This window comes from Echiichthys vipera (genome assembly GCF_963691815.1).
Source record: "Echiichthys vipera genome assembly, chromosome: 13".
Taxonomy (NCBI): domain Eukaryota; kingdom Metazoa; phylum Chordata; class Actinopteri; order Perciformes; family Trachinidae; genus Echiichthys; species Echiichthys vipera.
The window spans coordinates 20934534-20959212 of NC_139838.1; the positions used below are offsets into that span (position 1 = coordinate 20934534).

General features: G+C 40.7%; 2 protein-coding genes across 7 annotated transcripts in view; both read right to left on the minus strand.

The window, feature by feature from the left end:
- LOC310955845 (sodium bicarbonate cotransporter 3-like) overlaps positions 1-6710 on the minus strand; it is a 35042-nt gene extending 28332 nt beyond the window's left edge. For all 6 annotated transcript variants that reach the window (XM_083925910.1, XM_083925911.1, XM_083925909.1 and 3 more), the window contains exon 1: positions 6473-6710. In XM_083925910.1, coding sequence (XP_083782036.1) covers positions 6473-6508 — 36 coding nt within the window. In that variant the 5' untranslated portion in view covers positions 6509-6710. The remainder of the gene's footprint in view (positions 1-6472) is intronic.
- A 12847-nt stretch (positions 6711-19557) lies between these two features.
- On the minus strand, positions 19558-23193 carry eomesa (eomesodermin homolog a; the record flags this gene model as incomplete). The annotated part of the gene is made up of 6 exons (XM_083926206.1): positions 19558-20311; positions 20430-20491; positions 20693-20851; positions 21114-21235; positions 21876-22030; positions 22484-23193. The coding sequence occupies 6 exons, from the start codon at positions 23191-23193 to the stop codon at positions 19558-19560; spliced, it is 1962 nt and encodes a 653-aa protein (XP_083782332.1).
- Between the last annotated feature and the right edge of the window lie 1486 nt (positions 23194-24679).

Consider the following 24679-nt stretch of genomic DNA (forward strand, 5'->3'; position numbering starts at 1 on the left):
ACAAACACGAATTAAAAAAGAGGGTCTGACCTTAGTGAAAATAATTAGCCTCATATCAGTGTCATGGAAACATCAAGAGATAGAAAGATTTTATTAGAGGAAACATAAAACTGTCCAGCTGCTCAGCAGCAAAGGTGTATATTATTAATACCCTTATCAAAGTGTCGTGAAACAATTACACTACAGCACCTGGACACACACAATTGGTACACTTCTGAGGACACTTATCCTCCCAACACAAAACCACAGCCTTACCCACCAGCAGTACGTACATGTTTAACCTCAACAATTAAATTGTAGACAGACAAAAACATTAAACCTCCTCAACCTAAACAGTCCAATTACCAACCTTGCTATGTAGCTCCTTGACTCCTTACCCTGAAATGCCAGAACAATAAGACCATGGGCCTCATGCAAGAGCATTCTCGTATTCTTATCTTAACTTTCTCCTCCTTCTTTTGTATAGTGGGTTGTACAAGCAATGTCAGATTCAGCAAATGCTCCTAACTTCAGGTAACTGTGTAAATGATCCATGTTAACATGATGAATTCCACCTATTAAATCAGCGTGCGTTTGTAAATTGTAAATTAGCATAATGTAAGCAACGCTAAATTGCTTCAAAGTAATGAGATAGCCATTCTACAGTCCATTGGCGAAAAAATGTACCTAACAGCAGACTGACTGCACATAACTCCTACGACAGGTCAGGACCATTCGTAAACTGTGTTTATACTGAAAGAAAAATTCAATAAATGAGAAAATCTATGAATGTGGCAAGTTCTCCTAAATCACTCGTACAAGCCACTCAAGAACGAATCTGTTCGTAGGAGTGGTTCTTCAATGAGGCCAATTGTCTCCAATTACTGCAGCATGTGTGGCCTAAACAGAACTTAGTGTGCTGGGAGAAGCCACTGTCGGTCCCCCACCGAAATACAGCAAGTGAAATTTGAATATCACACCTCTAGTAATAACTTTAATACTTTCAGCTGTTCTCAAACACCATAAAGAGAGACCATACAGAGAGAATCAATAGCAGTCAGGCCAGGATGACTTAATAATCAGTGTGTTTTCAACTCTGCATGATGTTCTCCGACCAGGAAGGAAATGCTTAATTTAGACACACATTCATACATGGTTTATGAACACCACAGGTTGGCAGTGGGTTAATGGTGGCTCAGACAGCCAGGCTGATAAGCTTGCCCTGAATAAAGGGTACATAATAGTTTGTGGGTAGTTAGCTGATAGTAGGGATCCTGTAGTTTCTTTAAGTCCAGTTCTTTGACAGCTTAGGTTTCAATAACAGGTTGTGACAGGATGTATGCCGAATACTGAAACTAAAAATGAAGTATTTCTGCATATTTCAACCAGAGACCAAAGTGATCAAAGATAAACACTTAAATGAATTGTTAAATATCTAATCAATCTTTTACATAAGCCATATCGGACACCACATCTCAATAACAACAATGCTGTTCTCCTGCCTTGTGTACAAACAGTTTGATGCAACACAATCTCCAATTGGATGATCCTTTCAGTCCCTTCAGCCAATCAGAGAAGAGGCAGTGCTGCCAAGCAGGAGAATTTGGAAACAAAAGGTGACGATGACAGCCTGAAAAGATATACGAGATCCATGGAGGATATCAGGGCCTTGTGTGTCTTAGCCCCAACACGCCGGTCACCTCCATGAAGTTTCATTCTGAAAGAAAGCATGTACTCTATGTCTGCCTTCTGCTTTCCCTGTTTCATTACTGGCTTAATACTATGAATATGTCTTCAATGACATTCAGATTTCCACATATATTACCATAATCATTGTCCTGTTAGATCCCCGCGTACGATGAATGATGCCATCTGTGATTGTGTGTGTGTGTGCGCACGCTCCTCAGTCGCTAGTGGATTTGCATGATAATGAGCCGTGTTGCTCTGACAGTGCCTTGATGAGGAGTGGCAATAATTCAGCTGCAGGGAGAAGAGCAGCACACAATTAATCACTCTCTAGTAACTGGAGTTCTTCCACCAAGGGTGCACACGAAGGATGAGTAAATCTGACCAGAGAGAATAAAACTGGACTAGTACCTTATGGTCATTTGCGATGGAGGGGCACTGTATATTCAGCTGCAATAGGCAGGACAGAAAGCTAACATTTTTTTTCTCAAAAGTTAGACTAGCTGATACATTTCAAGATTACTGGAGTACATCTGTACTTGCTTGCAGTGTGGTTCAATTACTTAAACAACCTTTTAAGTGATTGTAAATTTAAAACAAATTTAAAAAATAATTGTGATGTGTAAGAATTAAGAGATTAAGACCGCTGAAAGTCAGTATGGTTACTGATCACAGCTCTTTCCCATTCTGCCAAAAATCACATATAGAAATGTTTACACACAGAGGACACAAAGCTGGTGTGAAACTTTTCCCGCTTCATGCGTTCTTAAGCCTCTTAAATACCACTTCCACTAATTTTACTGTATATAAACACCGGTTTACGTACTATAACCATGTATTCTATGCATTTTGTCATTGTGCCTGTTCAACGAAGTGCTGTATATGCATGTGTTAAAGTCTGTTTTGCCCTCGACCCCACATTGCTTGGTACAATTTAAGAACACATGATGCAACCTGTCACATAGCTTTGTCCAAAATAAACCTGTCTATCACCCACAGTCCCCAGGCCAGGGAGGATATTGGCCATTATGCCGCAGCCTACAAAGCACAGCTGTGATTGGGCTACAAGAGTAGTGCCAGTGGGGAGGGCAGAAGAATTGCCAGCTGAGTAAGAAAAGCCACCATACAGTGACATCAATAGATGATGTTGACAGAAAGCAGATGTGCTTCTGGCTACATCAACACAGTAAAGAAAGCCAGACTATATGAGCCTGGCACTGTTTTCCTGTGTTGACGCAGATAGGTAATTTATGTCTAGTATTGAGTATTAGAATAATGTTTGTTTTAAATATGCCACCAAATCTGTCAAAAACTAACAAGGGATAAGCAAAGCAGCAGGTCAAATGATCAAAGTAGATCTGGATCTATGCAACAGTAACTAGACTGCACAATAAATGTCCGATCAAATTCTATAGGCAGATATGTAAGCACAATATTTATCGGCATGGCATTGTGCCCTGAGACATGTGTGCTGCCACCCGACAGAAACATGACTCATGGGATGCTCCACGTTCTTTCCCACCTACCACTGACAAAACAGATATCAAGCATGGTGGGGAAATCTGATCAGAAGCCCCTCCATGTCAGCAGGGAACATAACGTCACCTCTAGTCTGAGTTTAGAAGAACTGGAAGCATGCATGGATTCTGGTGAGGGATAAGCCCTGCCTGGCTTTGCTCCATTCACCTTACAGGGGACCATGTGGACAAGTAGAGAGTGGGTTCCAAATAACAATCAAAGAGAGGTATGCAACACCATGTGGCAAAACAATCAAAGAATAACGTCACTCTTCAATTCTCATCTTTCTGTTCTCCAATCCTGCCCCTTCCTGCTCTTTTCTTTCTCACATGGGTGTCTTGTGGAAATGCTGTTCCCAGACAACAATAATAAAATGTTGGGGGGAAATAAAATCACTAATATCAAACAATTTCCTTTCAGTTTATTTTCAAATATAACATTATATGACACGTATCTGCTCCCAACCAGATCAGTCAGTAAACAACAATATGAAGTCCAATACAATCTTGAAAGGATTATTGATTCCAAGTGGGCCAAAATGACCCCAGTTCCTCTTTGTTCAATTGTGTTGTTTTGAAGCAGACACAGAGAGAATACTTATGGGGAAGCAGAACATCAGTTTGGTCTGCTAGTCTATTTTTTATGGTTGTCACAATACTAGAATTTGAAACTTCAATACTATACTGGTATAAAACATATATATAATCAATACCTCTTTTGATACCAAGGCAAAAAAGTCCTCGGCACACAACAAAATTATTAACAACCTGCACAGAGTGCTGGTACAGAAAAAGTCGCTTCTAGATGGCAGATGGGTACTTTACAATAAGATTTCTAAGTTTCTCAGAGGTGCACCTGAATGCACCATTAAGTACCGTCAGAGCTTCACTGTTTCTTTTTACATAACTCATGGGGAGACACAATGTTGCAACACCAGTGACTTCAGAAAAGCACCATGATTTTACAGTTCTGTTGTATCTCTATCATCTCTGACTCCGGCAGTAAAAACTTCAGCTGCAGGCTGGTAAGCTAATGTTAGCTGCATGCTAACACAGGTTAGCTACACCTCGTCGTCTGTGTTGTTTTTTTTTAATAGCTTTGGTACTTTCGATACTATTACATGTATAATTAACGTAGATTGCATAATTTTAAACACATGGTATCGTGGAAGGTTTTGACACTTTGCCTTAGTTTCTATGACTCATCAAAGAGAAAGACTCTCTGAGAAGAAAGTCTGAAAAGACTCTAATTGATAAAGCTGCTAAATAAGAACGGCCTAGTGTATGCCATGGTACAACATTAACCCATTAATATGAATTAAAAATATACATATACAAAATATTCTGCTGTCTCCTATAGTTTCCATACTATATCCATTACAAGTCTATCTGTTTATGAGGATTTTCTCTAGCTTTTACAGCAGCTTAGGTGGTAAAATCACCAATGTGTTGGGTATTATATAGGGATGGGGAATGGATTATAAGTCACATACACCTTTAAGAGTAAACACAAGACTTACCATGCGTCTATCTAATAGCAAAGAAAACATTCTGTTTGAATTTGCGGATGAACTTGATGCAAGATTTTGAAGTGAAAAATTCCAGTATCATGATAATCTTACAGTAGGCACTACTTGAGGTCGAAAACTCCACATGGAGCCTTTAATCTTTTTGTCAATAAAATGCCACAAAATAGTATTGAAGAGTCAAAAGTGTAATATTTAAATTGCTTGTTTTGTACATCAGTCATTTCACAACTCAGATATTCATCTTGATATGTACGACAAATAAAAACAAGTGTCTGAAACGAGTAAAAACATACTGATAAAATTTCTTTCAATGCTCTAAGCATTGCAACTTTGCCTTTCTCACACTTCAAAGTAATTTTCTTATTTATTGACATACATTTAGGTTAACCTCACTTCTGTTATGTTTGTGTCAGAGTGATTTGACCACACAGCAGCCAAACATCTCATCAGCCAATCAGACAGTAAAGAACCAGCAAAACAACCAGCCAACAGGCCTGGTTCCCTCTAATCTTAGTTCCTTGCCAACCGTGCTTTACTGGGACCTGATCCAATCGATAGACACTGACGTAAGAGAGGTGTTACATAGTGAGAGACCTGTCCCTTGAGATTACTAAATATCTCTCTGTCTCACACTGCCAAAATCCACAATTGCATGCTACGGATGAGAATATTGACATGTATTTACTGCCAATTAATGCTGAAGTATGCAACCAATTAAATCATGTCTGAAAACAGAAAGATAATAGGAACAGACATCCGAGAGATTATAGATGGCTACTAACCAAATGATGTATTATACGTATAGGAACACGGCAACATCCATGTTTAGCAGGTGCTGGGTGACAAATGTAAACACAGAGATAATCATATAATTTGATAAGCCAGCTATATTTTGCTGAGTAGCCATTCAATTATTTACCTCGCTGGAGTGTCACCATGTTGGAACAGGGCAAAACTAAGAAGGCAGAGACAATCAGCAGCTTGTGTCCTGTATCTAATGTCTCCTGAGTGAAGATGTGGTTTAATGGTATAGTTTAAACTGCCGGGAAATCTAATACAGCAAAAAATGTTGTTTTTCCAAAACATTTATTAATCATAGTCTGCATTGGACGTAATCAGTAATCCCTTATCTACAAAGACTTTAAAGACAAACATTCACAGAAACACAAAGATGGAAACCATCTCCTCTTTCGGCTTCACAAATATTTTCCCCCACTTCTAACAGTCCTTTGTTGCATGTTGTCCCCACTCTGAGCAGTCATTTTTAGCTAGACTGAATGGAAACAAGCTTTTCATTAAATTTCACTTCAGTCAATAAAGACAATTTATATTGACAACATGCACCTTGTTTGCTTTCAGCTACCTTGGCAGACACATTTTTCCCCCTCCTCTCCCTAGTACTCCTCATCTCTCTCCTCTCTTCCTTCCTGTTCTCCTTGTCCCGCTCCTTCAAGCAGCCATAACTGTCTCAGTCGGTTTCCTCTCTTTCCTGCTCCTTTAGGCGATTTAAGAGCCGAAAGGAAACGTTTCCATGAGACATGTCCGATGAGGCAACAGCTGTACTGACCACCTGCAACATTCATTAGCACAGACCACTCCACTTCACTCTAGCGTAGAAGAACACAAGAGGGCAAACCAATATAAAACACAAACACACCAATAATGCTGCATACACAGAGACACTGGATCCTGCTCAAGTGTAGAACATGACAGTCAGGCACACAAAACCACACACACACATACACACAGGACCAGACGTACCGTGAGCACATGCTCCCCTTCGCTCTGTTCATCCATTTAGACTATAACATCCACAAAGCAAAGGCAGCGGGGACGTCGGCCAGTTCCTTCTTTCTGACGGCTATCTCTGTTGTAGACAGTGTGTGTGAGCTAAGCGCTGAGACACTCACACTCGTCTGTTCCCTCTTCCTCCGCTCATCTCTTTATACAGAAAGAGGAGGAGAGAGAGGGAGTGAGCTGCTTCTGAACACACAGGGCTCTGCTCTACCCTGTACCCTGTCGGCCCGCTCTTTGCTCAGCAGCCAATCCCACCATGCCACCATGAATATTTTATTCGCCCAGCCAAGAGCTTAAAAACGCACACATACACACAGAGGACATACACATACATTTGGAGGACACTCAAATGCTCACCCGCTGAGGTATTCAGGTCACAAATGAAGACCCACCCCCAACACAGCTAAATAGAAACAAGCACACGTGTGAGCTTCCTCAGATGGTACAATAAATTGAAAAGAGACAGATAGCTGCGTATTCATTACGACTCCAATGCCCCAGTGTCTTTGACATTCACAATCGTTATCATAGCCTGAAGGTTAAACATCTCTTTCAACAACCTATAATTTGAACTACGGCTCATTTGTTTTTTGTGCACAACACAAACTGTTACATGAGTAGGTCAAAAAGAACATATTCCTGAAACCTAAGCAGTAAACATTCTTTTAATTGACGGAAACAATGTGTATCTCTGTCCAGTGGAGAGATAACCTTTGGAGAGAGAATCTGTACTAGTGCCAGTAAGTTCCAAGTAGACTTAGTGCCGTAAAGGCAAAGGTGAAACCAAACCTAAAATTAAGATACCCATGTGGGATAGAAAGTGTACATGAAATGAGTGCCATCTAAAGGCTGAATCTTCACCGTGCCAACCTCAGGCAAATTTGACTGGACAAACTGAGGTCTTGACACTACAAAAATTAAGACCAAGACCAAGAGTATTATACCGCGGAAAAACAATTATTTTCTAGTTAAATGTTTAAGAAAACGAACTTTAAAGGAGCTGTTCTCAACAAGAAGTATATAGAGTAGAGCTATTTTAAGTAAATGACAATTTGCCTAAGAATTAATTAATTAATTAATTTTAGAAAGGAATGTGTTGTCTATAAAACACCAGAAACTAACAGGGTGATATCTTCAAATTGTGTGTGTGTGTGTGTGTGTGTGTGTGTGTGTGTGTGTGTGTGTGTGTGTGTGTGTGTTACAAATGTGTTAGTTATCTTTAATGAAGGTATGGGAAATTGTCAAAGGTCTTGATCATTCACAGTTCAGAACTTCTAATGGTCTGGTAATGGTGTTGGCTTCAATCCCAGAAACAGAACTAGTGGCAATATCTATTGTCTTTTTTTCTGTGTCAACTTACTTTCACTGTTTTAGCATGGAGGAGAGTGGGAAATGAGAGAATGATTTACACGGTCAATTCTGGTATTGTCTGTGTTTGTTGAGCTTAAAAACATGGGGTCATGGGGGGTCATTCCTATGTTCCCACACCCCTATATTCCCACATTTCTAACAATTTTTTTCACTGAAAATTGGGCCTTGTGATCACACAGCCCTATGTTCCCACAGTTCTACCGTATGTTCCCACATTAAAAGATTTATTTTCAAAATTAGGCCCTGTGTATTAGGGTTAGGGGTTAGGGTTAAAAAGCATTCCCAATCCATCACACCATGTTATAAATCTCAAATGTGGGAACATAGGGCTGCGGGAACATAGGGCTGCGGGAACATAGGGCTGCGGGAACATAGGCCTGCGGGAACATAGGCCTGCGGGAACATAGGCCTGCGGGAACATAGGCCTGCGGGAACATAGGCCTGCGGGAACATAGGGCTGCGGGAACATAGGACTGCGGGAACATAGGACTGCGGGAACATAGGGCTGCGGGAACATAGGGCTGCGGGAACATAGGCCTGCGGGAACATAGGCCTGCGGGAACAAAGGCCTGCGGGAACATAGACCTGCGGGAACATAGGACTGCGGGAACATAGGACTGCGGGAACATAGGGCTGCGGGAACATAGGGCTGCGGGAACATAGGCCTGCGGGAACATAGGCCTGCGGGAACATAGGCCTGCGGGAACATAGGCCTGCGGGAACATAGGCCTGCGGGAACATAGGGCTGCGGGAACATAGGGCTGCGGGAACATAGGGCTGCGGGAACATAGGGCTGTGGGAACATAGGCACGGACCCAGTCATGGACAAAAAGAGTGAAATATGCTTGTCACAATTTCTGATGATGATGATTGGTGATCACTAGTCAAAATGAAACCTCAGGATATTCAGCTTATTCCCATAAGAGACAGAAAAAGCAGCAAATCCTCACATCTTAGACACTGGACTGAGAATTGAAATTTTCAACTTCAATTATTTTCCTGTAAATCAACTCAATGTATTGACTTATTGCTTCAGCTATAAACATGTCCATACAGCCATCCTATGATATCTGCATCTTGTAAGGTAGGACAAAAAGAGTTTTCTGGAACAGGATTGCATGTGCCCCGACCAGAAAATACAAGAAGGGATGAAAGATTAGCTTCTCAGTTTCTCAGATCCATTATCCAGTTGAGGTCATATCACCACTCAACAGAAAACCAAGCTCCCGGTATCTGCCACATCACAACTCAGACCACACTTAACAGCATAATGGGGTTTATGACTTTTCTACGTTTTCCTTTAATCTACTACCATGTACAATATTGGGCCCTTTGATCTGCTTTTCTGCCATTTACATTCAGAAAATTACCTTTAGGGCATTGTTCCGTTACTCCCAGCAGTATTCTACCGACCCGACGAGTAGGCCTGTGATCAAATGCTGCCGTTTTGAATCCCAGGACTAGTTAGGGAAATGAAGGAGGCTTAAGAAAAAGAATAACACTCTACCCTACCTCCAACACTTCTTTCGAATCTACAGAGTAGCTCAAAAATGTAAATTCATTGAAATGTGTCACTGTTGGCATAGAGAATATAGAAAAACGTGTTAACCAATCTCCTGTGGACACGCAAAATGACCTCATAATGACATAATATTTTTCAGAAAAGGAACTACAGGACAGTGATACACATAACTGTGTACATTTCTAATTTATGTAGTGGACTTCATCAATCGTTCCCTTCAAAAAGCACTTAAAAGCTTGTGGTTTGTTGTGCTCTTTAGTCGCAGCCTACTTTCTGAAAGTACTTTTCATCCTTGCAGAAAGTAGATTGGGTATATTATAAACAAACAAGCTCTCTGTTATGTACACCAATTAGTATATAGTTAGGTACGGCAAGAATTAAGTATGTTATTATATTATCTCAATAGTATAGCCGAACAGAAACACAGCACCATCGGACTAGCAAGAGGCTCATTTTGTGTAATTACCCATTCAAAAGGTATTTGTCAATATGAGTGAGTTTCATAAAACACTCACTAACCCTGGCCTGGCAGTAAGAGCTGAGCCAATAATAGTCCAGGTCACAGAGCCTATCCTGGCTGCACTAAAACCCTCTTTCACCAGTGAAAGAGTAAGACACAACAATCCCTCTTATCCTGGAGAGCTTCAGAATTCAATGACACTCCAACTGTAGCCAAAGTAGGATGGTCAGGTAACGTAGTTCATGTTCAGGTTCAGGTAAAGCAATATGACACATGGATGGATCAAACACACAGAAAGGGAATCCTTTAAAGGGAAACTTGTGGTCCATTAGATTGTAGTACCAATTGGCCACTACGCATTCATGTAGATTAAACATGCAAAACACAGGCAGGGAAGGAAACTCCAAACTCCAACACTGAGGCTTATACAGGTTACTTAAACACAAAGCCAAAGCCGTTTAAGTAGCCTTCTATATATATATATATATATATATATATATATATATAGGTAACAACAGCAGAACAACAACCACTCAATGGCATTACACGGCATGTGCTCATTCTCACTCTAAACCACTTGTTTTGAATTAACGTAACTAGACTAAACAATAAGGGCTAATTATTGAATTGCTGTTAAGATGAGATTCTCACTGTTCAAGACCCTTTCCTAAACCAATGACTCCAAACAACAATAGCACTGGTCAACCAGCAAGCCTGAAAATAACAAGAGTTTCTTGTTGAAACTAGATGCACATGTTTTGGCTGAATGTCAAAAGCTTAACAATGGCATGTTCTTGGGGATGTGCATATTGATGAGTGAACAGTCAATGAGCTCATGACTTTATTAGGCATCAGTTAAATGTCTGCCTTGAGGGTCCTGTGTCACAGTGAATGCATTGACTACCAAGCATGGGCAAGAAATACACAGCCTTCCAGTTACTCCTTTTCATTTAGCAACCAAGGGTCAAGTTTCCTCAGACACATGCACATACATGCATAAGCATCCACTGTATATGCCGAGGCACACACACACATAGCAGTGGACAACCCTACACCAGCATTGATGTCAGTAGTCAGCGTGTATTTTAAACTTAGCTCTGAAACCAGTTTCTTTTTTGGGGGCTTGTTAACACTGTGTTTGATGCTCATTATTCCACCTGCGGCTGTAAGCTCAACAGACCGGATCTAGGTCTCTACTCTCAACCACACCACACAAAGTTCAAATATCTCACTGAAGAAGAGTTAGGTAGATGTAGCCTGCTGTAACTCACGTGTGTGATATCGTGCAAAACATGTTTTCTTCCAGTTTCACGTCAGTTTTTCCTCAAGAGCTTTCACAGTAAAATTAGCAGCATTTCCTGACTTGGAAATGTCAAACAACAAGGCTGATCTATTTTGGGCGCATTGATATGCAAATGAGCATTTTTATTTCTGCAAATGTACCAGCAGATCTTATCAACTGCATCAAGTAACGGATGGGTGGACCTGGTGAGGGGGGATTGCTACAAAGCAGGTACTACAGAGCTATTAATGAAACACTGAGGCATTATGAACTGCTGTCAGACTTACTAAGGCTACAACAAAAGGTCTATATTTTGTTATGTGTATGTTTTAGCTTATTAAAGTGCGTGGACAAAACACGAACGTCCAGAAGTGCCAGAAAACGGGACATCTTTTAACTTAACTACCGGTTAATAACGTCATTGAACGGGGGTTGACTCTGCTCGTGCACGGCTACCTCCTTAACGTTAGCAAGTACGCTGCTTTCTGACAACAAAGTGGAGATTAACCAACAAAAATGTACAGGGAAACACATTTCTATACAACATATGTATGAGTGGACGCTTTCGCTGACTTTAACGAGAGACCTGAGCCCAACTTGTACCCATGCCACGTGTCAGAAGTAGAAAGCCGGCTAACAATAGCAGCCCGGATGGTGGCTCACTGAATCTGACTCCCAAGCATCACTACTTCTGCGTCTGCTTTGGCAAACACGGACAAAGAGCCACACAAATGGTTAGTAATGGGTGGCTAACGGTTAACCGTGTGGGGGCGGGTACTCACTGTTCTCAAAAGGGGCCTCATTTGTTCCGAAGATTCGTCCATTTTCACCTGCCGGGGGTCTCCTGCTCACCGTTAGCTGTTTTAGTTTCTAACTGTTGATGTACGGAAAAGAAACCGGGCCGGGTGACACTTGTATGAACTGTGAGAACTGCCTCTGCTTCCCCTAACGACACGATTAGGACACGCCTCTAGAAATGATTGACAGTGATCGATTGCCAATTCGCGTTCAATACCCGGCGTTCTTAGCCAATCAAATACGAGTACGTCACGATTAGGGCGGGGCTAGTTTCTGCGTCGCCTCAAAGTCCTAAGCGGGCTTTTTTTTTTTTGTTATGATTGTTTTAACCTCGTTAAACCCTGGTTAAACCTGCTGGGACGGCGCGTGCTCCCATCATTTCAAGTGTAAGTTATACAACAGAGTATATTTGAAGAACATATGACTTTATTTAAAAGTCTAAATCCCCAAGTTTTATATCTAAACTAAGCAAATAAAAGTATACATAATGTTACAATGTGGGTTTGGGCCCAAACATTATAGTGTAGTTTGGATAAGGAGAAGAACAAGACGCTGCATTATGTCTTAGGCCTATTTGATGTATAGACACACATATATTTGTTTAACTAATGTTTTAACTATAAAGCTACTTAAGGCAAAAATGTGGGTTAGAAATGTCGCTTAAACCAAGTAGCCACTATCATAATTGAAAAACAATGGATAGGAATCTGTCAGGCCCAGTTCCTAAACTCACTTCCAGGGCTGAGACAATAAGCTATTCTGATGTATTAACACCATTTGTTTTAGCACAGTAAATTAATACATTTATTCTCATCTGTGACAAACACAAACAGTTAACAAACAACTAATTTGATGTACAACATTTTATACAATATGAATACAATATGACAAAAACAGATGAGTGTCTGGGCCTTTCTTATTCTTCAAAAATCAATAGTATGTATCTTTTCTGGAGATGAGTTATTCACTTCTAAATATAATGAAATCACAAATGTTACATGACTAAGCATTCACACACTAGATTTTTAAACCTGCATAGACTTACTTTGTATCGGCTAATAAAGGCTATATATATACTGTAGATGTACCAGCTTCTTGTGACATTAAATAACATGACCTAAGATGGAGGCATATGCCTGCACATCCTCAGATATTGATATTACAACACATAAGTATAGGCTATTTCAGATGTCAAGTTTAAAAAACTGACTGAAAGCTTAATCTTTGCCTTAAAGTGGGAGATCAACAATCATCTTCTATATTTTCCTCTGTGGGGATTATGTTGGTTGAGATGCCTGATTATAAGTAGGTTAAATTAAATCCTTCTTATTATCCCACACCCTCTTAACATAGGCTTATCATCCATCCTATAAAACTGCCTTTGCTTATCATGTATGTTGTAGTAATTCACTTTCACCAGCAGAGGGCGATGTTGTACCAGTAATTTCTCTCAAATAAGACTGCAGTTGGAGATGTGAACATATTCAATAGACTCTGTAGCGGTAATACTTGCAGTTTTCTTTAATTTCTGATCTTTTAGGCTACATATTGGTAAAATGAAATTGCCTGTAATAATATAAACACCCAAGTGACTTTCTAAACAATCTGAAAAATGCGTGATGGATCACAGACAAAGCTTTATGTTAAAATGCATTTTGAGCCTCTGCGTTTAACATAGTAGGTCAAACTGGTGTGGATATATGATGGAATTATTTTGGTATTTGCAAATATTATTACTTTAATGGCCCAGGTAGGGCAACATTTCTTTCAAAGCTATAGAGTTAAGCACTTTAAATTAACAGAAAGTTAACGTGTGCCATAATTCCAGGTAACTGCCTCAATCATTATTTCAAAACCACTTTGTAATCATGTCATAAATTGTTTTTCAATCGAAATACAAATCCGAAAAAACAGCAAAAGTAGTCTAATCTTTCAGGAGAGTTCATGGGTGTCTTCCTTTAAATAGAGCCTGTTCCTCACCCACCCATCAACCTCCGGCATAATCACGCAGCAGCTCAGAAATAGAACCGCAAGGTGGGAGAACTATCACCTCTTAATTGTACCCTGAGTCTTAAAGATGCTGAGAGCCCATTAGCGCACAAAGAAGAGTGCTGTGTACTGCTCCTGAAACATGGATCTGCATAATGCAGCTGGGAGATGAGTCAGAAGTTAGACAAGTGGAAGAAGCACAACACTGACATCCACCTGTGCTGGGACCCACGTAAAGAGATGCAGACTGCAAGGTGTGGGGATGATGAGAAAGAAAGTTTCTCTTTCAAAGCTCTACAGAAAAGAAAAGCAGAAGAAAGAGTTTAGTTATACTGAGCTTACTTTAGTGGAAGAATTACAACCCTCTGTGGACAGATATTTTTCATTTATCTTTGAGCAGCAATGGGCAACAGACTGGAGAGAGAAACATGTTAGGCACAAGCCACCAAATGATTATTGACTGTGTCATGTTTTGTCCCAGAAGCTGTAGAAATTAAGAGTCCCTCTTTCCCAGAAGGATTAGTGGCTGATGTTGTGGTGAGGCCTTCTGATGGTGTCAGGAGAGAAAGAAGCGAATGTGAAATTCCCAAATCTGTTGATGCGCTCCATCAAACTGCCAATGCATTGATTTTGACCACAGATCTTTTCCACGCGGCTGCCTCTGCATGCCCTACCCAAAACATGGCTCTCAAGACCAGGGTCTTGCGGGAGCCTTAGTGCCCCTGAATCCTGTTCAACTCCTCCGGGACACTCAGAGGAGGGGGGAGTAGAGGCCAGTGACCAGCATGGTGTACCCAAATCGACTCAGGAATGGGTAGATGGTGGGAGGCGTAGGTTGCGGAGACGGTAAATGGTGATGGTGGTCAGAAGGGGAAGCTGGAAAGGGGAAAAGAAGGGGTAGGGGGGGGTCCGGCCTGTTGAGGTGCATCCCACTGCCCTCCAGAGGGAACACAGGGGTTTGAAATCAATGTGCTGTTAAGTGCAGCTTAGCCGCGGGATACTCTCCAACATTATCCATGCACCAGTGAGTCAGGGCCCTGCCTGTTCCTTGCATGTGCCATTTGAGGGCACAGACACAAGGCCCTTACGCGCCTCCAGTTCCTCTCACCTCCGCGCTCTCTGCCAACACCCAACGCCCTCCTCAAAACAGTTGTGGCCCCCCTTACTTGAGACTCATCTCACACCAGGGTCTCACTCCAGCAGACCTGTGAGCATTACACCCGTACTGTAGTCCCCCCCTACCCAACACACACACCCCATTTTACTGCTGATTAACCAGGTCCAAGGCAGGCAGTGAGACTAAATAAAGCATTGTGTTGTGTACATAGACACCTGGGGTGAGCTAAAAGGAGAGCCTTTGTCAGCAGCAGGACTGTCAATGCCCATGACCTCTACATAATCAGGAACATATGATCTTTACACATAAAAGGCAATTTTGCATTACATGCCAGAAGATATCTGCAGTACATGTAGTTATACAGTATAATATAGCACTCTGGACTTAGTTCCTGGCTTTGGTGTTGGACTTGCATGCATCCATCATTTCATATAATATAATTAAAAAGATTGGTTATGAATTGTGTCACTAACGACATTTACCTCAAGGTATTTAAGGAAATCTTTGTAAAATAAAAGGGATTACCTAGATCATGAGTGAATACATCACTAAACAACAGAGTGACCTTATCAGACACAAACCATCCCAGGGAAACAATTCTACAGTCATTCTAACTGGCCTGATAACCGTTTAACAGAAGTGACATTTATCAACACATCAAAAGGGGAAATATAGTGTGAAAAGGAAACATAATCACCACCGTCTCGCTTTTGCTTGTCTGTAGGTTACTGTTTAAAAGGGCTGTGTAAAAAATCTTGACCCAGACACATCTGCCTGTGGCTGCATTTAGTCAGTGAGAGCAGTAATAGTGTGTGACTGAAGGTGAGGAAACTGCCTCAGGCCTTCATCTGTGTTTAGATGTCAACCCACCTTGGGTACAATGTCTCCGTAGCCTCCTTGGCCTTTCTTACATGATTTCTCAACATGATCACCAGTGGATGACCTGAGGGAAGTGCACAGACATGCAACTGCTCACACACGTTAAACAAGAACAAGTTCTTCTCATACGCTAACCACTGGTTGGTCCTCTTAGGCCTTGTATTACGGACTCTACAGCAAAACTCAGTCAATTACTGAGATTGTATAGCGGTGTTAACAGACCAGCAGTAGAGCGGGATAGTCAATTCTTCAGGTCTTATCCCAATGCGCATAACAAGTCGACATGGTCTAAATTTGTAGAAGCATGGTGTAGAGCTATTGATTACTGTCCTTCTTGCATGAATGGTTGCGAAAGACACAATCTATCGACTTGTTGCGTGTTGTTTTTGAGATGTCGGGAGTTCCTGTGAAGCACCTGTTGTTAAGGTGTGGAATATTCATTAAATTAAAAAAGTCATGATGATATTTGTAGTGTAAATACAGGATGAATGTCCCTGTTACAGTGTACATAAGCCATGCTGTCACTGTGTGTGAGATATTATCCTAGTGGGAGGAAAGCAGAGATCACATCTGCAGTAGTGATGGGAACTGATAAGATTGTCCGATTCTTACCGATTCCTGATGTGGAAAAAAGTTCTCCACAGGATTTCAGCGTCGCCACAAATGTTTTGTGATCTGAGTCTGCTGTAAGAGGATATTTGGCATTCATTTGTATTTTGTGTAGTTTGATGTCATTGATTATGCAATGCACAACTGTCAGAATACATGCCGACATTGACAAAAGGAATTGATAAACTCAGAAGCGTGATATCCTGGAACCAGTTCAGTCCTATCCCTTTCCTGCTGTGGCCCATATCAATGCCAACATGAATTGACAAGCCATTTGAACAGGAACTGTGATGTTGGTGACAATAGTTGCACCCCTTGAAGCATGTATGTGCTTGGGTTTGTTTATGTGTGCTGGAGTTTTGTGTGGAATGACAACTTTGAGCAATCGTATGTTTATTGAAAGTTAAACTGCAGTGTTTACAATGATTGATATTTATTGCCCCTGTAAAGTCTTACATCATTCCAAAGCATCAAAACATAAGAGGACCAAAATAGCTGTTTTCGGCCATTCCCATTACATTAAAAGTAAGTCATGGGTCATAAGTTAAAGGTGTATAAAATGCTCATTGTTCTCCCCCTCCATTTGTCAGTGTATCACATCTCTGCAACTCTCTTGTTCCTGTAGTTTCTGTAGTTTCCGTGGTTCAGTCATAATCTGGATAGCCGCTCTCCACCTCACGACACGCAGAGGCCAAGACAACATGAAAACGAGAAGAAAAAAACATCATCAGATGATGAAATACAATTTGCTGACACGCACAAGTGCAAACATTTATATTTTCCAGGCCCGAACCCCTCAAGAGCCGTTTTCTTACAGCTTTCCTGAGAGGCTAGGGCAATCAAGCACTCTACCTTGTTAGGAGGTGTTAATTGGAGTTAGTCAGACTCCTCACTTTGTCAAGGAGTCTGACAACAGATTTAATTAGAATTCAAGTATGTAAATCAATTCAAATTGGGGTCCTTATGGGGGAGGATTTGAAGTATTTTCACTGAAGAAAAACAGGTGCTGAGAACATGAGCCAAGTAGTCTCTGTGTGAATATTATGACTTCTCTTTTCATGGATTTTATCTCCACTAATCCACTTATTGAGAGGCGTATAAATAGAGGTGTTGAGCTGTACATTGCCCTTAGTTGGATGGTTGATGGACCACTTTTCTTTTAGCCCATTTTAAATTTTTCCCAAGTACACATGCCTCGCATGCAGTTGCATTATAGGTAAATGCTCAAATGTGTGAAAACACCATGGCAACAACAGAAGGAATAACAGGACTATGTGCTTTTGTGTGTTTTTCACTTAATTGGGTTCTTGTTGTGAGTCATGTCATGTAAGACATTTAAACCTCATATTTAGATCACACTTTGTTCTCTTGAATTATGTGCTGTGATGTTACCGTTTTGTGCTTGTTTGTGGCTCAAACAGGATTGCTCAGCTCTTTTGTGTTTCTGCTTTTTTATTCCAGGAGCAAGAATACTTGATTAAACTAACTTAGTGCTTATTAACTGGCTTTAAAACAGAAATGGACTTTCAGACCTTATGCCAGCCCATTCCCTTATCATATAGTTTACTATGCGTATGAATATTTGTATTCATGATACCTGAAGTTTTTGCATACGAAAATAATCAGCTTAATATTTAAATACGCTTTATAAGTGGAGACGGACGATAGATTGAAAGTTATTTCCCTCATTTATGTTAATCTTAGACATTTAGATAAATAATACTTCAAAATAAGAGGAAATTGAATATACAGTATTTTATTGCCGTATATTTTCTCCCGTTTGAAAACATTGTATTATACAGAGGTAGATTTTATACTACTTCTTGCAATGTCAACTTTTCGGTCAGCAATCACTTGAAATATCTAAATTCACGGATTGGATAAGAAGACTTACAATAGGGGAACAAGTCCCTCTACTCAGACGTTTACTGCGTAGCAGCTGCTGAAAATGTATCAATATGATCAAATTAGGGCTGGGCAATAATTCATGGTAATAATTCATTGTATTTCAATGGAAACATATCATCATGAAATCATATATTGAGATATCATGGTGCAATTACATCACCTAAATTGATGAACTAAAATTTCTAATCTGATGTGAAATATTTTAAGGGATTATCACTTGAATATCGCGGGTTTGTTTTTACATCATACTAAATATGTGTGTGAATGCATGTAAACACAGTAAGTGAAAAGCTAGAAATCAAATCTTTTACAATTTCACTTGAAACCGATCAATTTGCACTTAAATTCTTAATAAAATGATTAAATACTAAGTACTTTTTAGCGAACAAAACTAGTCTTTAACCATGTAGCTATTTCATACAGACTATTTATTTATTGAATAACCAGAAAACATGCTATCTCATATGTATCCTTATCAAGATATGAAATGACCTATGATGATGACCTATACGGTGATAGAAGATTTTGACCATATTGCCCAGCCCAAAATCAGATTATTTCACTTCAGTTTCAGCAGCTGTTGTACATTTTAAAAATGCATGTGTAGATTTTTATTTACAGCTGATCGGTAAATGATCTTAAGAACTGCCAATGGCCTGTCCTAATGTAACATGGCCGTAATATTTGAATAAAACATACAGAGAAAGACATTTGGACAGTGCTTTGTGAAAAGCTGTTTTATTATCCACTTAACACCTCCATGAAGACATTTTGTACAAGATACATCACATTCTAAAGTGCACGAATACTGTACAACGAAAATGACTTAAATACGCAGGGGCGGGAGGAAAAAAAAAAATCACATTTGTAAAAAATAAGTTTTAAAAATAAATGAATAAAAAGGAACATGCCTTTTCAAAAACAACAATCACTATGCATGTTTCTGCTCAGGTATGTGAGAGGGGATGGTCTGGGAAAATAACCTTGTGCAGCTTGCTTGGGGGAACACTAAGCTTTGGCACCTTTAGAGAAAAGAGAAAAAATACATTAACAAGGAATGGAGAGCACTCAGTAATTAACAAAAGAATCATATTTAGTTTCAATAAATACAGTCTTAGGGGCTTGTGTAGAATGCATAATAACCCATGCCTTTTGGGTTGTCCTTGTTGTACTCTTCCGTAGTCAAGTCCTCACACTTGATGGTTGGGGAGTTCTCTGTGCTTGAGCCCCCAGGGGACATCCTGCGCCTCTTGCACACCACGGAGTACACACCAGAATCGCTTGAGTCCACCGATTTCAGTGAGTGGGACGTCTCGATCCAGGTAGAGGCTGGCGGTGCGCTCTCCTCAGGCAGCTTGTCTTTTGTAGCCCCCAGCTGGTCCTCCGGGAAAGCTGGGGGGCTTGGGCGAGGGGACCAGGGCAGGCCCGTTGTCATCTTGCGCTGATAAGAACTTCTGGTGCCCCAGCCTGCAGCCATGGAGGCGAAGGCAGAGTCTGGGTAGTAGCTGAGGGCGTGGGATGTCTGCAGGGACAGGGGCTTGATGCCGTAGGACAGCAGGCTACTGGTGGAATAGTCATTCTCATAGGACAGATCCAGCTTGTTGGAGCCCGGCTGCTGGACTGGGGGGACGAACCAGCGCTGGGCAGAGGCAGCGGCGCTGACGTCCTCACTCTGTGACGAGAGAAGGCTGTTTGTTTGGGGAACAGCCCGTTCTCCGGTGTAGAAGCGGTTCTGAGGCAGGTTGTTGACAAACTGGTCCTGGAAGAAAGGCTGCATGGCGTAGCGGGCCCCGGGCACAATTTGGGTGGAGCGAGGGGAGTCTGTAGGCGACGGAGTCAGCCTGTCACTCTCTGGGGCTGTGTACATCCTGTGTACAAATGGAGAGAGAGAACACAAAATAAATTAGCTGCAAAAAAAAGAAACCAGGGTCCGAAACATGCATCGAATACACACAGGAAAAACAGCTTGAAGTGAAAGACACGTACGAGTCATAGTTGTCCCGGAAGCCTTTCGCAAATGGGTTGTGATCTATCTTCAGCTGTGTGATCTGAAATGAAAACCAAAAATAAATCATTTGAATAATATATACCTTTAAGGCAAGCAAATGCACTGTGTGACTAAAAAGCACCCATAAAGAATGTTATTTTTAATTTGTGCAATTCAAGATAAGATCATTCAAATTGGTTGTATCCCAATAGCTCAATAAATTCTAAATAAATTGTAATTAAAACATTCTTCAAATGCTTACATCTGTGTTCTGGTAAGCAGTGACGGCTATAAACTGGTTCTCTGGGAAGGTGAAGGTTTGAGTTCTGGCTTCATTGCTCATGTCTTCCACTCCGTCTTCTGTCACCTCCACAATGTGCAGTCGCGGTTGGTATTTATGAAGAGACTGCAAGACTATCATCTGCAAAAGAAGAAGTGTAACATTAGTACAACGCCGGAGATTTCAAAACAGGCTGCGTGAATGCATTTGTATGCTTTTCTTTTTTTTTTAAACAGCCTACTTGTCATTAAATACCTTTAAAATGACAGGCTTGAAAGTTAAATTATCCAAACTAATATTTTAAGTGAAAAAAAGAATTGAAAAAAAAATCAGAAACAATATTGACAACACTGATCTGCTTGGCAAATGGTGAATTCGAGCATGTCAGAAATCAATATCCAACCTGTGTGTTGTTGTTGTTGGCCCCTTTATTGTTGGTCAGCTTCAACTTTCCAAAAGAGATTTCTTGCCTCATCCAGTGAGCACCAGTGTTTGGAGATTCAGGATGAACATACATTTTGTTACCTAAAATTGAAATAATGTAGTTAGTAATATGACAAACAGAAAAGTAGAGAGCCTGTGTCTGTGAACTGTCATATAATACATATAATAAATCATATCTTGCTTTGACATTATTTAAATAATCTTTAAAGAAAGCTCTCAGTAAAAGAAGAAAAAAAATAAAGTAAAAATAAAGTCTAAAGTTCTGTTTTAAAAGAAGTTAAAAAAAAGTTTATCTTCCAATGATTTCCTCTTTTGAATTAAACTATAAAATGAAAATGAATAAAGTATGAATGCATTTAAAGTGCTTACTCTTTATAGTGCCAGTCATTTAAAAAGCCATATTTAACCATTAATTTGGCACTTTGGTTGGTTTCCCGAGATGACAGACATGCACTCCAAATTAAAGAGCATAAATTATTGCACTGAAACACCCGAAATCGCAACCTGTCAAAAGATTCAAATTCAAAGTAGGCTAAATTGTTTTCAAAACAATCTCAACCTTTAAAAACCCAGATGGGATTCTTATATCCTCAGGCTGACGCGACTAAATGCAACATTGCTGCATTATTTCTTACCACGATTTATTTATTTTCCAAACATTTATGAATACAAAAGGCAAAGTTGCCAGAGCTAAATGAGTTGTATTAATCACCTAACTCACCTTGCATATTATTGTCCGCTTTCCCACAAGTGACCCACTTGCCTCCCTGAAAACGCCAGTGATTCGGGTCAGCCAAAACAACTTCTACAAAGACATTGTAATGGGCCGTGAGGTTGAGTCCAGTGATGTTGAAACTAAGGAATGGGAACATCCGTCTGAAAAAAAAAAGATTAAAAAAAAAAGATAATTAACAGCTGTGCTCATAAAGCAGGGAAAAATAAATCTTAAAACAAACTTTGGCATTTCAGTGTGGCATTTTGCAGAATTCTTTACAAATATTACATTTGAAAAATGACAATTTAAGCACTGTTATGTTTAGCCTGGTGTATAATTGTGCATTTACAATTTACCTGAAACGAAAACGTGCAATTTAAAGTTTAAAAAATGCTAAAAGGAAGATGTGGATCATGTGCGTAAAATCTTGCCCGTGCGTAAAAGATGAAATAGAATCGAATGTAATTATTATTAATTTTAGAATCATAAAAATAAACATGATTAAGTCTAAACAGCCAAACTGGAAATACAAAAACGAATTTCACAGTATAGCCTTCGTGCCTTTCGTGTGTTAAAACTGGGCCTTTAGAGCCTCCGGCTGCGCATCTGCTTACCTGCCCTGTTTGGTGATGATCATCTCGGTCTGGTGCCGGTGGAACTTCAGCCACAGAGGCCGGTTGCACAGATAGACCTGCGCTCTGGCTCCGGCGGCAGACCCCGGCAGAGACATGGAGCCAATACCCGTCCCCGTCCCGGGATAGGAGGGGTACAAACAGCCCGGACCCTGGCTGAACTGGTACCCTCCGCTGCTAAACTGACTCCGACCGGTGCACACGGACGAGGAGGAGAAGCCTGTTGGTGGCAGGACGGATCCGTAATGAAGTGAAGCCGGGTACCTGGAACTGCTTGAGCCGGTGTACACTGACCCGGTCTGTCCTGCGTAGGGAAAGAGGGAACATGGGCTCGTCATGTCGGAACTCGCCTGGGAAGACGAGATGAAGTATCTGTCAGAGCCAAGTTCGTCTATGTTGTAACGCCGACTGCTCGTAAAGTCGTCCTCGCCGAGCACCGGTGAGCCTTTTCTCCCATCGGGCCCGGTTTTAGTGAAAGTGTCCCCCTCTCCCTCACCCAGCATCCCGTTTCCCACCCCGGTCAGATATTTCTTAGAAGCGCCGCTGGACTCTGATTCCGTCCGGTCGACTTCTTGATAGTCAAGTTGCGACGATGGCCTCGGGCTGTTGTTGGCACTGTCCGACGAGGAAAGATTGTAAAAGGTCTTGGGCAAATTGACGGTGGCGCTGGGAAGGAGGTTCTCTAACTGCATTGTATATTTCTTGCAATAAATAAGAAGAGTTTCAAGAGTTCCAGGGAGTGATTCTCAGCCAAGGTGGCGACACAAGCACCGGCGCCCTGGTCGGTTGTTTCTCTGCACGCCTCCCTCCCTTACGAATGATGGAAGGAAGTTCAACCTTGTCCTCACCTACGGGTTTTCAGATCAGATTATGGGCTGGACATGGAGATGTTCAGCGCCTCTTATAAGATGTAGTTCTCCACACACCCAAATGATTGTAAGCGAAAGGGGAGGAGCTTTTGGAGAAGCATGCGGGGGCAGCAGCCCTCTCCATAGCCAATGGTCGCACTCTCTAATTCAATTAGAAAGCGTCTGGTAGAAATAATATCAAGAGAAAAAATTGCCACGAATGTTAAGTTTATTTTAACTCTCATATTCCGGGTACATACTTTACCGAAGTGACTGTCTGTCCACGCACCACAAATAAAAGGCATTTCAAGTGCAATTTATATTTAATTTCTTGTCAAATTTAAGTGAAACATCTTTTTTCAGAAGGTTAACACGAACATCAGTGCTTATTCACATTTTACTCCAAAACTAAACACGAAATGCTCCAAATTAGTCGCACTTCGCCAGTCCTGCTTTCCCCACAGCGCACGCACGATCACCTCTAAACTTTCAGCTTCGGCTTCGTCACATTCATCAAAATGCACATTCACACATGGCCTGTCAGATTACTTTACCTAAGAAGATGTATCCTCGATGAACAGCAAACACCGACACCCCCGCAAACACTCTAACATGAAAAAAACAAACACATGTGCACCTTGTTTCCTATAATTGGCCTCCGTCGCATTTTCCACTTCCAGGGTTTCAATCTTGACTCCCATAAAACTATCGACCGTCAAAACTGACCGATAAGGAACATCAGAAATGAAAAAGACACGCGTTTTATAATGAAATATATATTTTATCTCTCTGCCTTTGCTTAAGAAAGTCAGGTGTTTTTATATGAAACCAGCCTAATTCCTTCCCCTGATAAACACACGTTATGGTGATTTATTTCCATTCAGAACTCGAAAAAAAATAAAATAGAAATATATGTTTTTTGTCCTTATTTTTAGTTTAGTCGTTGTGTTTTTTTTTTTTAATGCAACCTTTGAATTATTGTAAAATTGGTCACTAACTGACGAGCACCAAAAAACAAATATGCTTTATCAACGCCCATAGGATAGATTATATATACATGAACCAGTAGGACAATTTAGGTGGATTCCTTAATTTAATTTAAATTACCCTATGATAAGAATTAGTGGATTTGAAAAAATTGAATTCAATTGTGGTTATGCTTCTTAATGAGGATGAGCTTTCCGAAACTAGACGAAAACGGTTATTTTCTGTGAACTAACAGAGGGTTTAGAAGGGGAGGTGAACTACCGTGTAAATCTCCCTTATTAGACACTAGAATAAAAAAAAAAAAAACCTACGGGACGGTGCGGTTCTGGCAGGGGATGCCCAA